General features: G+C 50.5%; 1 protein-coding gene across 4 annotated transcripts in view; it reads left to right on the forward strand.

The window, feature by feature from the left end:
• The first annotated feature begins 1374 nt into the window (after positions 1–1374).
• Positions 1375–13753, forward strand: part of PAX7 (paired box 7) — a 222572-nt gene continuing 210193 nt past the window's right edge. For 2 of the 4 annotated variants that reach the window (XM_069240120.1, XM_069240122.1), the window contains exons 1-3: positions 1375–1687; positions 9570–9805; positions 13518–13647. In XM_069240120.1, coding sequence (XP_069096221.1) covers positions 1603–1687; positions 9570–9805; positions 13518–13647 — 451 coding nt within the window. In that variant the 5' untranslated portion in view covers positions 1375–1602. The remainder of the gene's footprint in view (positions 1688–9569; positions 9806–13517; positions 13648–13753) is intronic. The other 2 variants (XM_069240121.1, XM_069240123.1) reach the window with 1 other exon arrangement.

Below are 13753 nucleotides of genomic sequence, written 5' to 3' on the forward strand. Positions count from 1 at the left end.
CCCCGCTCCCCCAGTGATCGAGGAGAGTGAACTCGGTCTGCCTTAATGATGGAGGACTAGTAAAATCAACTTGTCCCAGTGAATGAAGAGTAGTGAACTCAGCTTGTCCCAGTGATGGAGGTGAAGTGAACTCAGCCTGCCCCAATAATGGAGGAGAAGTGAACTCAGCCTGTCCCTGTGATGGAGGAGCAGTAAACTCAGCTTGTCCCAATGATGGAGGAGCAGTGAACTCAGCCTGTCCTTGTGATGAAGGAGCAGTGAACTCAGTCTGTACCAGTTCAGATGAGCATCGAACCCGATATATCACGGCACTGGAGGAGTACTGGCCCAACTCTGCCCAAGTTACAGGAGCGAGCAGGACTAAGCCTGACCCATTGCTTGACGGGCATTTGACATATCCTATTCCAGTACTAGAAAGGAATTGAATCCACACTATCACAGCACTGGCGGGGATATGAACTCAGCCTATCCCAGTGCTGAACGGGCGAGTGTGGCAGCGCCATTAAACTTAGCCTGTCCTTTTTGGGTGGATGGGGGTATTGGACCCTGCCTGTCCCCAGGGTTCGATAAGCTTTCAACCCAGCTTGCCCCGTTCCTGGAGGAGGGTTCAACTCACCCTCTTCCAGTACTGCAAGGGATTGAACTCAGCGGGTCCTAGTCCTGAAGGATGATTGAACTCAGCCTCCCCCTGCACTGTTGGCGGTTTAACTCCACCGGCATCAGTACTAGAGAATATTGAACTCAACATGCCCCAGTACTGGAGGGGGTTATACTCAGCCTGTCCCAGTACTGGACTGGGGTTGGCTTCAGCCTCTCCCAGTACTGGCCTGGGGTGAACTGAGCCTGGCCAATTACTGGACGGGGTTGAACTCAGCCTGTCCCAGTACAGGAGAGAAGTTGCACTCAGCCTGTCCAGTGTCCGGGGATCAGAGGGAGCAATTTATCCGGATTCCACAGGCACGGCACCCACCCCAGACTCTGGGGGGGTCACTCACTCTACCCCGCCTGCCAAAAGCCCTTGTAAGCACGGGCCTGTCCCCTGGTGGGGTGATGAGGGTCGTCTGGGATCCGTACTGAAGTGAGCCGCTCTGTGCTAAGGGGAATGGAGCACTCGCCTAAGTGTCTGTGATGGTGGAGGGGTGGGGGCAGACCCACCCTGCGCTAAAGGAGGGGGGTGCTCACTGGAATGGGCGGGGCTGGGATTGGTTCTCAGCGCTCAGCATCGCCTCCTTGCTCCTCCTGAAAGAATAGAAGTCCTCAGCCTATCAGAGCGGCCCGGGTCCCCTCCTCGCGCCCCTCCCCTCCTGCCTGAAGTTGGTCACTTTAACTACTTGCGAAGCTTTCAGCTGACATTATCCGTCCTCCCCCCGCGCCCCCAGGACCAGCGGAGCCTCCTGCAGCGAGGAAGCCCTGAGCCACCCGGACAGCGTGCCCACCCTCTGCCAACATCTGCCCAACCCCTGCCAAGGGCCGCTCCGCGCGCCTCTGCTCCCTCCGCCGGGGTCTGCTTCGGGTTTCAGGGGCGCTGTTTGCCTTTCCCGGGCTCATCGGTGTTGGGGGGCTGCTCCCCAAGAATTCTCATCCTCTGACGTGCCCCGGCGAATGGCGTGTCTCTCAGGAGCTGTCCCCAGAATGATGCGACCAGGACCCGGGCAGAACTACCCCCGGACGGGGTTTCCTCTAGAAGGTAGGTCTGCAGCCCCCCGCCCTGGCACCATCTGTGACCAGTCCCTGGCACCCCTGCAGTCGGAATAAAATGCATGCAATGATTGCCCCGTGAGAAACTCTTATCGACGTAATTCTACCTCTGCACGGATGGGGGTGGGGGCTAGCACCCCAGCCAGCTTCATTATTGATAAACCTCAGCATGCCACCGTCGCTGAGACCAGCTACCCCCCCTTGCCCACTCCTCCATCATCAAATGCCTTTATAGTTTCTTGAAACAAACTCTTACCTGAGCGGTTCTATTTCCGAGGGGATGTGTGGGGTGTAGCAACCCAGCATCTTCACTGATAAATCTTTGACACCATCTGCGCCCCCTTCTTACCCCATACTCCGGGATCAAATGGATTCACAGTGCCCAGAAGAAAACTTTTATATAAGTAATTCTGTTTCTGTAAGGGACTCCTCACACCACCACCATCACGGCTTTATTAGTAAATATCTGCATACCACTGGCGCGAGGCCAACTATGCCTCCCTTCCCGACAAGCACCATCATCCTGGAGTTACGTGCATGTATTGAAGGCTTCGAGGCACCTCCAGTTTCCATGGGTGCCACTTGCATCTACAGTGATGAATGTCTGCGCCGCATCCCGTCCAACGGCAGCGGTCTTAATTGCATGTCCCTCTTCCACACCCCAGTCGCCTAAACATTCTGCATTAATGCGCCTTGGTCCCTAATCCCTAACATAAAAATGTAGCTGCCCATATTCAGCAACTTTCACTTACACCATCCCTTCCAAGACTCCTGTGAATGAGGAGCGTGTGTGTGGAGTGGGTCGGGGTTTATAATAAATAAACTTGTTTTATATAGCTCTTAAAATCAAAGACTTTCTGTCTCTAAGCGCTGTAAACAATAGGTGTTCCTTAATTCCAATTGTATGGCAGTTTACCGACCTGTATAAGGATGAAAGGCAGGTACGACATTTTGCGGGAATGCAAGTCGTTACCTACAGGTAACAGTAGATATTAGTGGCGAGCGTTTAAATCTGGTTCGTCTTGAGGAAAACTGGGTGTTCATGGCCTTTGAAAACAGCGCGCACCTGAAGCCCTTCAATCTCTTTTTGGTTAATAAAACAGTGTAGTCAAGTAATGCCCGATTAAACCCCGCAATGTAAATCAGCGCCTGTACTGTTACTCGAAGTCCGTTTGTCCGGTTGGGTCCTTTCGACGCAGTGATCGTTCAGACGTGTTTACTCCCCAAGTCCCTGAAATAATGAATTGTGTGGCGGGGTAAGTCGACTTTAGCACAGAAGTGGAAACGTCCTCAATTTTTGGTAAACCGAGAATAGCGCCCGAAGGCTCCGTGCAGTAATAACGGCACTATTGTCGAGAAACCATGAAGGAAATTTGGGGAAAGGAAGACAATTTGCTTCCCGTATATGTGTGTGTTTTTGTAGGCGCAAAAAGAAAATGTTGATTTTCCTAGACTTGCAATCTGCTTTGTGCTTGTGGCATACTGTAAAACGTGGAATTTTAACTCGGATGATTTTGGTAAATGGTAAAAATTACGCCGACAAATATTGGGTACATCTGCCACCCCCTTACAAGTTGCATGCATGCCAGTTTTATACCGATTAACTATGTAGTCGGTATTTTGATATATTAAGCACATATCGGACAAACTGACTCCCACTAGAAATAGTACTGAAGATCGACGTATACAGTTATATTAAAAGTTGTGCCCTTAAAGACCTAAAGCGAGTTTTATTGCTGAAAAAAGAGAAAATGACTAAAAAGTGGCTCCGACCCCAGATAAAGGAGTACATCCAGGAGATTTGTTTATATCTCATTCACAAGCAGTGCAGGGGAAGTTCGAGGTCAGATTAATAATAGAACAATTTTCCGAATGGGTGATTCGGTCACAGCGCGGTAAATAAAATAAAAAACAGCACACCCGAAAATGTAAGTACCAACAGTACTACAGTTCTGCAATCTGAACCTCTGGCTGTCCACTTCACTAGACCCACCACTGCCCACATACCCCCCGAGCAAGACCCGCGGGTCTCGACTCAGGCCCTTCAGTCAATTCTTCTCTGTCCCCATCATTGCAGACTAAGCGCGCGCATCTCTCGTGTGGGCCTAATCATATATATGTAACCCCCCCCCAAAAAAAAAAAACCAGGGTCTACTCCCCTGCTTGTCCCACCTCTGGGATCTGTACTATGCCTGCTCCCCATCAGAGCAACCTCGGTGACCCCACTGTGCATCCGTGAGCGTAGCCTCTATGACCCACCGTGTATCCGTGAGCGCGCGCAACTTTGGTGATCCTACTGGTATTCACCCGTGAAAGCAACCTAGGGACCCCGCGTAGCACCTCTGATGAAGCCTCGGTACCCCACTGTGCACCCTTCAAGGCAGCCTCGATGACCCCACTATGTACCCGAGAGCGCACGCAACCTCGGTGGCCCCACTGTGCAACCGTGAGCGCAACCTCGGGACCCCACTGTGGACCCTTGAGCGCAGCCTAGGTGACCACATTGTGCACCCAAGAGCGCAACCTCGGGATCCCTACTGTGCACCCTTGAGCGCAGCCTAGGTGACCACATTGTGCACCCTAGAGCGCAGCCTATGTGACCTCATTGTGCACCCTAGAGCGCAGCCTATGTGACCACATTGTGTACCCAAGAGCGCAAACTCGGGATCCCTACTGTGCACCCTTGAGCGCAGCCTATGTGACCACAATGTGCACCCTAGAGCGCAACCTCGGGATCCCTACTGCGCATCCGTAAGCGCGCAATCTGGAGAGCCCAATGTACCCCAGTAAACGCAACCTTAATGACACGGCCGAGTCGTGTGGACTCCGCCGTGCCTGCACCCGTAAGAGCTGTCCTGTGTCTCACCTGTGCCTGTACTCTTAAGCACTGCCCCGTGTCTCACCTGTGCCTGCACCCGTAAGCGCTGTCCTGTGTCTCACCTGGGCCTGTACTCTTAAGCACTGCCCCGTGTCTCACCTGTGCCTGCACCCGTAAGCGCTGTCCTGTGTCTCACCTGGGCCTGTACTCTTAAGCACTGCCCCGTGTCTCACTTGTGCCTGCACCCGTAAGCGCTGCCCTGTGTCTCACCTGTGCCTGCACCCGTAAGCACTGCTCCGTGTCTCACTTGTGCCTGCACCCGTAAGCCCAGTCCTGTGTCTCACCTGTGCCTGCACCCGTAAGCTCTGCCCCGTGTCTCACCTGTGCCTGCACCCGTAAGCGCTGCCCTGTGTCTCACCTGTGCCTGCACCCGTAAGCACTGCTCCGTGTCTCACTTGTGCCTGCACCCGTAAGCTCTGCCCCGTGTCTCACCTATGCCTGCACCCGTAAGCGCTGTCCGTGTCTCACCTGTGCCTGCACCCGTAAGCGCTGCCCCGTGTCTCACCTGTGCCTGCACTCTTAAGCACTGCCCCGTGTCTCACTTGTGCCTGCACCCGTAAGCGCAGTCCTGTGTCTCGCCTGTGCCTGCACCCATAAGCGCAGTCCTGTGTCACCCCTGTCTATACATCCTTCAGCACTCTCTTCTGTGCCTGCACCATTAAGTACTGTCCTGTGCCTTATCTGCAGCTTTACCCCTCATCACTGTCCGTGTCTGAGCTGTGTGTGCACCCTTAAGCACTGTCCTGCATCTCAAGATCATCTGTACCCCTCAGCACTGCCCTGTGTCTCTTCTGTGTCGCTAAATATCAGCACTGCATGTGTCTCTTCTGTGCCTGTCCTTTTGAGCACTATCCGCGCCTCACCTCTGGCTTTACCCCTCAGCACTGTCTTTTGTCTCACGTGTGCCTGTAAATATAAGCACTGCCCTGTGTCTCACCTGTGCCTGTAAATATAAGCACTGACCTGTGTCTCACCTGTGCCTGTAAATATAAGCACTGACCTGTGTCTCACCTGTGCCTGCATCCTGAAGCCCTTTCCGTTATCCCAACCCAGTTTCTAGCCCTAAGCACTGTCCTGTACCCCTCAGCAGTGTCTGTGATGTGCCCGCAAACCCTGTGTCCTATAGAAATAAAAATAACAACCCTCTCCGTGATTTCCTAGAACCTGTAACCTCAATCTGTAACGTACAATACGTCGTGAATCATAAGGATGTGAGGGAACACAAATCAGTACATTTCTCCAGTTCTCTTGCTAGGAGCGCATACTGGGGGGCGCGTGGAACATATGAGGGGGCACATATTTATCTTCTGTGCACGGTACCAGGGCCTCTCCTGTGCACAACATTGAGGGGCTGTTCAGTGCAAGGTACTGCGATCTGTCCTGTGCGCAGTACGGGGGTCTCTCCTTGGCACAGTACTGAGGCCCTGTCCGATGCATGGTACCGCAGTCTCTTCTGTGCACGGTGCCGGAGTCTCTCCTGAGCACCGTACCAGGGTCTCTCCTGTGCACAGTATTGAGGGTCTGTTCTGTACAAGGTTCTGCGGTCCGTCCTGTGCACAGTACTGAGGGTCTCTCCTGTACATGGTACCGCTGTATCCACTTTGCACGGTGCCATGAGGGTCTCTCATGTGCACGGTACTGGTGGGTTCTATCATGTGCAAGTACCTCATAGTTGTTTGCATCCCATATGCCTGCACGCACCCCCCCACCCCCCCCCCCCCACCACCACCAATGCATAGTTCCCGGTTCCTTGTGCGACTGGGCCCCCCGAATAAGACCTCTGCTTTCCCCTGTTGCCCTGTGACTGCAGCCCCTCGGCACATAATGCTGACCACCTTGCCTGCAATCTCTTAGCATTGCTTGCTCTTCCCTTGTGACTGCCTGCCCCTCGGCACATACTAGGTCCCACACTTCCCCCCCGAGCCCCCCCCCCGAACTATACGCCTCTGCCCAGCGTGTGACTGCACCCAGTCATCACAGACCATTGCCTCGTTACTGCACCCACACCAGGTCCAGGACCCCCTGTTATTAACTCTCATCCCCTTGGCCACCAATCATCACAGACTGCACCCCCTGAGCACGCATAGGGAGTCTCACCCTGACTGCGCCCCTCAGGAGAGCTTGAGGTCCCTTTTCAGTACACCCCTCAATGCATATCACCCTCCTACTTACTGCACCCCCTGAGCACAGCTTGGGACCCTTTTGTTCACCCCCTCAGCTTAGATTGGGACCCCTTTGCTCGCGCACCCTCGGCACATGTGCCCGTCCGCGGCAGCGGGCCTGAGCAGCAGTTTGCGCATTTATTAACGTGAAGACTTCATACGTTTCGTGCCCAAGTGCTGGGCAGGAGCCTAAGGCAGCAAAACCCACAATCCGGGGATTTACTCAAGTGGCTCCTGCAGCAAGTGACAGAGGCAGGCATGTTTGGACAGCATGACTGCGAATAATGAGCGCTGAGGGGGGAGGCCGGGGCTCCACGGCTCTCTATACCCCCTCAGCTCCGTGCGTGAGGGCTCATAATTGCCCTCAGAAGCGAACGCTGCCTTTTGGCTCCTCTTCCTGGCACCTCGTTGTATGCGCCCCCATTATACCGATCGCTCTCTGCCCCAGGTATGTGAGCTCTAATGATGAGGGCTGGTGTTAGAGATCTACAAAATTGGGGTGGTGTATACACCTATCAAAGACGCCCCCACCCCGAAGAATAAGATAGACGCAAGTTCCATGAGGCTCCATACACATCCCGCTGGCACTGTTATTTTACGCTTTTCGAAAAGCGCGCACTCCGAACCTGGAAGTGTCTAGGCGCTTCGTGCAGGTGTTACCTAGATACCGACTAAAGAACCCCACCCCTGTGAATGGAGGGCTAATATTTGTTACTAGAATGGGTGAAATCTTTGGGCTCTCACTAAAGGCATTATTGTGGCAGGTTTATTGTGGCAGAGGCTTATAATGCTACAATTGTGACCGGTGAGAGTGAGAGGGTCTCACTGACATCCGCTTGACCCGTTTTCTCAGATCTTTCTGCCAGAGTGGCTGCCCACATACGCCTCCCCTAGTTAGGTCTGGCAGGCATTAGCATCTGGTCGAAAGTTCGAGCGAGTCTGCGAAATACAAAACTTCCAAATCCACACAAAACCAAAAACCACGGCGCCGTACCGAGAGATCGATAATGGTCAATTAAAGACAGACAGGCCGTTTTAACTGGAAAAGAAAATCGGCACGGGAACCAAAAAAGCGCCTCTAATTAGCGAATAAGATAGCCAGAAAAGTGGTCCACATTTACAAATCGGGGCAATCGTGAACTCATAAAAACATTCTGCAGGGTCCTGAGACTGCATGGCTTTGTGTTGCAGGCAATATTTGTGACTATCCAATTATTAACTTCCTGTGCCAACCCTTCCTCGCCCACCTGTCCAGAACTAAAGAAGAACGAGTCGCTTCCTGTTAGGCAAAAAATTGTATTCAGTCCTAGGACATGGCTATATTTAATGACAGGTTCGGTTGAATTTTCACCAACAAATCTCCCCCTTTTTTGACAAACCTCTGCCTCTCGGCGGTGTGAAAAGCAGGCGTTTTACCAATTACTTCACTTACGCCCAATCTGTAATTAGAGGTCAGGGCACTACATGGGGCGGACGGTGCAGGTGCCTTGCCCTGACAGCAGGAGCACTTCTGAACATCCTGCAGAACGGCCCACAGGTGTGTGCTTATAAAGGCAAGAGGCTCAGCAGAGAATAAAAGGTGCACACCCCAAAATACAGACCTGCGCCAACAGCCGGAAAAAGAAATCCGAGCTAGAAAAGGGAAATGGTTCAAACTAAATTATTAGTGTGAGAACTGCAGTTGCATCCCTTTTATCTAGAGCTTAAACCGTTTAAACAATTTCGGGAGCCAAGAAGTGCCTAAAATGCCATATGATTCGGGGTGTTTTCTTTAAAATCAAATGTACTCTACTTTGATAGTAAACTGCAATTTAACATTTGTATTATAGCAATGTGTCATTTTGCATTTACTACTGCGGTCGCACTATATACCGTGAAATTATAAATTATTGATGCACATATATATATATAATAATTATCCAGGGACTATAACCGGTGGAAGGCGGAGGGGGTCTGAGATAGAATGTGCTACATGACCGAAGGAGCCTTTAATGACGCCCCACCTCTACCAGGAGCTCCGATAAAAAGTCCTGTCTTCCAGCGCGTGCTGGAGTACGGATGTCGGGCCTCTGGGCTGATAGGTGGATGCACAGCCTTCACCGCCAGCGTCCACCACCTGTCATAGAAATTTTAACGCTGGGTGGGTGGGTCGTGCCTATGAGCGCATGGATGCGTTTGTTAGTCCGAGCCGTCAAAGTACGAATTACCCCGGAAGAGCATGTAACCCACACTTGGCACCCGGAACTCGATTGTGTGTGCCACTGAAACGTTTTTTTTTTTTTCGGGCCTGAGGATGTGCCTTGTATTGACCCCGCCAGGGCGCAATCTGTTGGGCGATTACGCAGGCGTCCAGGCGCTTGTGCTGTGTTCCGAAAAAAAAAAAAAAAACTGAATATTCTTTCATGTTAAATAGCGTTTTCACACGTCTAGGTCTCCAAAGACGGTATACATTTAAGAAGTAACAGCACACACAACCACGCTCCGATACAAGTTATTGCGCCCCCCGACACTGCCTCTAAATGTCCCTCTTTGCTTTTTCTAAATGTTGGGATGCTGATGCAAAAAAATACAAAAATATATAATTGAGTGTGATTATGCTCTGGATATAAAATAAATGATGACAAAAAATCTGTAAGAGCATTCTCTGAATTGATTTAGAGCTGGAGGTTGAAAGGAACGGTCCACCACACACTATGAGATCCAGTCAAGTTGTCCATGTTTGGTGTCTTTTTTGCCTTTTTTAAATCTATTACAGTTGTTGTTTTGTGTAAAGATGCAAGGTTTGGAGCTAATGTGGGTTCCCCACCTCTTTCCATTTTTATGATTCGCAGTGTCTACTCCTTTGGGCCAGGGCAGAGTCAACCAGCTGGGAGGGGTCTTTATCAACGGACGCCCCCTGCCCAATCACATCCGCCATAAGATCGTGGAGATGGCTCACCATGGTATCCGGCCCTGTGTCATCTCACGGCAACTGCGTGTGTCCCATGGCTGCGTTTCCAAAATTCTGTGCCGGTACCAAGAGACGGGCTCCATCCGGCCCGGAGCTATTGGGGGCAGCAAGCCCAGGGTGAGTGCCAAGGTTTGCAGGGTGAAAGCAGAAGGGGCAACTACCCCAGTGAGTGAGGGGCGCGAGGGGGAAAGCTGAAGGGTGTACCGAATGAGAGGGAAAGGGCAGCAGAGGGACAATCCCATAATGAGTACTAGGGTTGCAGGCACAAGGCTAAAGTGCCAGTGAGCTCGGGGTGAGTGCAGAGGGGTGCAGAGTGAGTGTTGAATGGGCAGTAGGTCCATAGTGTGTGCCAAAGGGGCAGAATGAGGGCTGAGTAGGAGCAGGTTCACTGTGAGGAAAGAAAGCCAGGGCAGACATTTCATGGTGATTGCTGAGAAGTGCTGGGTTAGGTCTGAGGGGCATTAGGCCTATTGCACTGGGTGGTGGAAGCAGTGTGAGGATGAAGAGGACAGGGCAGCAGAGTGGTGATCAGTGCTGAGATCTGCAGGCAGGTGGTTGAAGGCACACCAGGACAGCTGTGAGAGCTTCTGGGTGTAGGCTGAGGGGGAGGGAACAGGATAGCAAGCTCAAGGTTAGGGTTCAAACGGCAGACAGCTGGGGAGCCCTTAGAGGGAAACACATTTGGAGTGCTGAGGGGTGTAGGATGAGCACTGAAAAGACCATACCACCAGGACGTGTGCTGAGGGGTGTAGGATGAGAACCAAACGGGCCGTATGACCAGGAGAGGTACAGGGCTAGAGCTGAGGGTGCAACAGGTCCTCTTTAAAATATGATGGGTGGAAGGAGAAAGGCAACAATTTCAGTGCCAAGCGTGACTGCAGAGTCAGCGCTGAAGGTCGTGGTAAGCCTACTGAGAGTGCCTAGAGGTGCATGCTGACGTATGAGGACGTAGTGTGCCCAATTTGAGTCTTTGGAACAGCAGAATGAGTACTGAAGGAGCAGCTGATCTGATGCGAGTGTCAAAGAGGAGAAGATGAGTGCTGAGAGGACTGAAGGCAGTGAAGGGGAAAGCAAACTTTTGTACAGTGTATGGTGCCCAGCTTGGTACATTGTAAGAGTGATCTCAGGGAAAATTGGGGTAGCATCACTCAAACTCATGGTCACTGTAGAGCGCATACCATTCCATAACTGAGGCATCACTGCAATTTTGTCTCATTCTAGAATTACTAACTGGGTCGGGGTTCCATGACTGTCAGGAGTTACAGGGCTCCAGTTGTAACAAGTGGCATGGTTTACATCTGTCCCAGGGCCTCCTTACTTTTGGCCCCAAACTGATACTAAGTACAATCCGTTCACATTTGATTCTCAGTGTGGCAAGGCAGAGCAGTACATGGTTTAATCAAGGAGGCAATCCGTTTTATAAATGCAGAACTCAATAAGCCCAATAAAAACATTTAATAATTGAATATTTAGTAAGTATATTTACTTTAAGAAAATAAAAAGTAAGCTTTCATACGTATTGAGCACAATACTTCGCATGAAATACAGAATGCAGTAAATGAGAATTTTCTAGCTTCTCAACTAGAGATCTCCATAAAGTTATGTTTTATCAATATTACACAACCACCTAAAGGCACTGCCAGGCTTTCTAAGGTGTTTGCACAATGTTGCTCTGCTGGGTAATGCCGTTCTATAGTGCTTACGTGTCCGAACTACCGTCCCTAATGATCCAGTGTGCACTTGAACACTCGTCTTTGGCAGAGCAGCAACTCGTCAGCCTTAAGCACACAGACAGGGATTCCCAGAGTGAGGTGGGGGAGGCCAAAGAATCAAGACATCCTTGAACAACAATTACATCCCACCCGGTCAGCAAAAAACAGCCTGGGACCTACCTTTTGCTGTACTTGAGAATAACAATTCACCTGCTGTATTTATTTTTTCAACACATGAAAACACAATGTAAACATTCTCATTCAGGTAACTTTTAAACACTATGTGCATGAGAGAGAAACTAGGCATTGATTGTCAATCAATGAGAGAATTCAAGAATGCTGGACTGCCCAGTATTTGCCCCCATGAAAGACCAATCAGTTCAGATGCAAGGTTCGAACTTTTTGTGGGGATTAAAGTGGCTCCTTTTTTCAAATCCTGCAACCCCATGCATGCATAATAAGTGTATTACCCATGCCTGTCATAGGCTAGATGTCAACAGGCACCCTTCCAGAGCTGGCTCCAACCAGTTCATGTGTGGATGCTAACTGGACTCAGAAGGAAGGGCGAAATCATTTGCCACACAGATGAAACAGTAAGAAATGGCAGAGCTGGGGGCCACTCTTCTGTGGGTGTGGGTAGGGCGGGGTTCGACAGGAGGCAAACCACCAAGGATGAATCTGACGACCATCCCACATACTACTACATGTTATAGGGCAGGTCCCCAGGCCAACTGAAAACTTGGGCTGATTCACCCAAAGCCCTCTGCCAACACAAAGGGAAGACAAAATTGATTCCCTATTGCAACCACCCAGACAGACACACACGCTCAATCACCCTGTGCAAATATACCTTTCATACAGATAGAAGCCAAATATCCCAGAGGAGGCCAACGCTTATCTTCCAATGATGTATGTCATTAAAAAGCCCGTCTCTTTACTAGAATCAATGGTTCCACCACTTCCAGTCACACGAGGCCCAGGTAGACTGGGCAGTATTTACTCACTCAGAGAGGGATGACTTTTGGTGTCCTCTCAAACTCAGAGCTAAACGTTGGGGTCTCAACACATTGAATAGGGAGGTCCCACAGTGAGCACACATGATTTTAAGGCTCATTGACCAATAAATGGAGACCAATGAAAAGAGTAACTGCATAACGGGAACAAACAACATAAGGCAGGGCTGCATTCTTCCTAGGGCCATGCAGGGGCTATTCCTATCATAACAGGGGTTACAGTACATTAATATATTGACGGATTTTGCACCACATCATGGGTTAAACATAACATTCCAGAAATCTAATACAGTAGGAGATTGGTTGATTCTGTGCTACGGGGTAGTTAGACACAATGATCCGGTGGCCTACTACATTAGGTGATCAGCAAGTTCTGTATCACAACCCGGGGTTGTGAGAAATGTTTAAGTACTGTGGTACATTAAGAGATCAGCAGAAACCATACCTCCATAGGGACTGAACACAATGATATAAGGGCCTGGTACATTCGATGATCAGTAGATTCTGCACCACGTGACTTTAACACAATCAACAAATAGGACTAATACACTAGGAGTTGAGCAGATTCTGCACTGCTGGAGTGGTAGCCACAATGATCTAGGGTGTCTAGCACAATATTAGAAGATCAGCAGATTTTGCACCAAATCAGGGGTTGGACACAATAATCAAGGTGGCCTGGTACATCGCTAGATGGATGGATCCTACACCAAAGCAGGGTTTGAACATAGCGTCTGATTTATTGGATCATCAAGTTCTGCAACACCACAGGGATTGGGTGTAATGTTCTGGGTGTGTGGTACATTAATACATGATACAGCTGGAGTCGGATCCATAATTCCAGATTAGGGAGTCTGGTTTGACATCACACAATATCTACCTGTCCTTCCAGCACTGGGAGTGAGCTTAGCGTGTTACTTACTCTGGACCGTCTTCCTTCCTTTTTTCATTTTCCCAGCATCTTCAAGCCTTTTTTTCCCTCTGCACACCGACTTTCCATCCTTCACTTCTCCACTCCATGTGCCAGTATAGTGGTCATTCATGAAAGCTCGAGTAACTATGTAAATTAAAGTGCTTTCCTGTGTTTGTGCCCTTTGCCTCCTAAAGCAGGTGGCCACTCCTGACGTGGAAAAGAAGATTGAGGAATATAAAAGAGAGAATCCAGGGATGTTCAGCTGGGAGATCAGGGACAGACTCCTAAAGGACGGACACTGCGACCGGAGCACAGTTCCCTCAGGTGAGCCTCCTATGCTAGGGTGGCCTGCTGTGTGGGGGCGAGCTCCTTCAATTAATACACAGAACACTGCACGCAGAGACAGCTACGCTACTCATTGGGGCACACT

Source organism: Pleurodeles waltl, chromosome 6 (assembly GCF_031143425.1).
Source record: "Pleurodeles waltl isolate 20211129_DDA chromosome 6, aPleWal1.hap1.20221129, whole genome shotgun sequence".
In the NCBI taxonomy this organism is placed as follows: Eukaryota; Metazoa; Chordata; class Amphibia; order Caudata; family Salamandridae; genus Pleurodeles; species Pleurodeles waltl.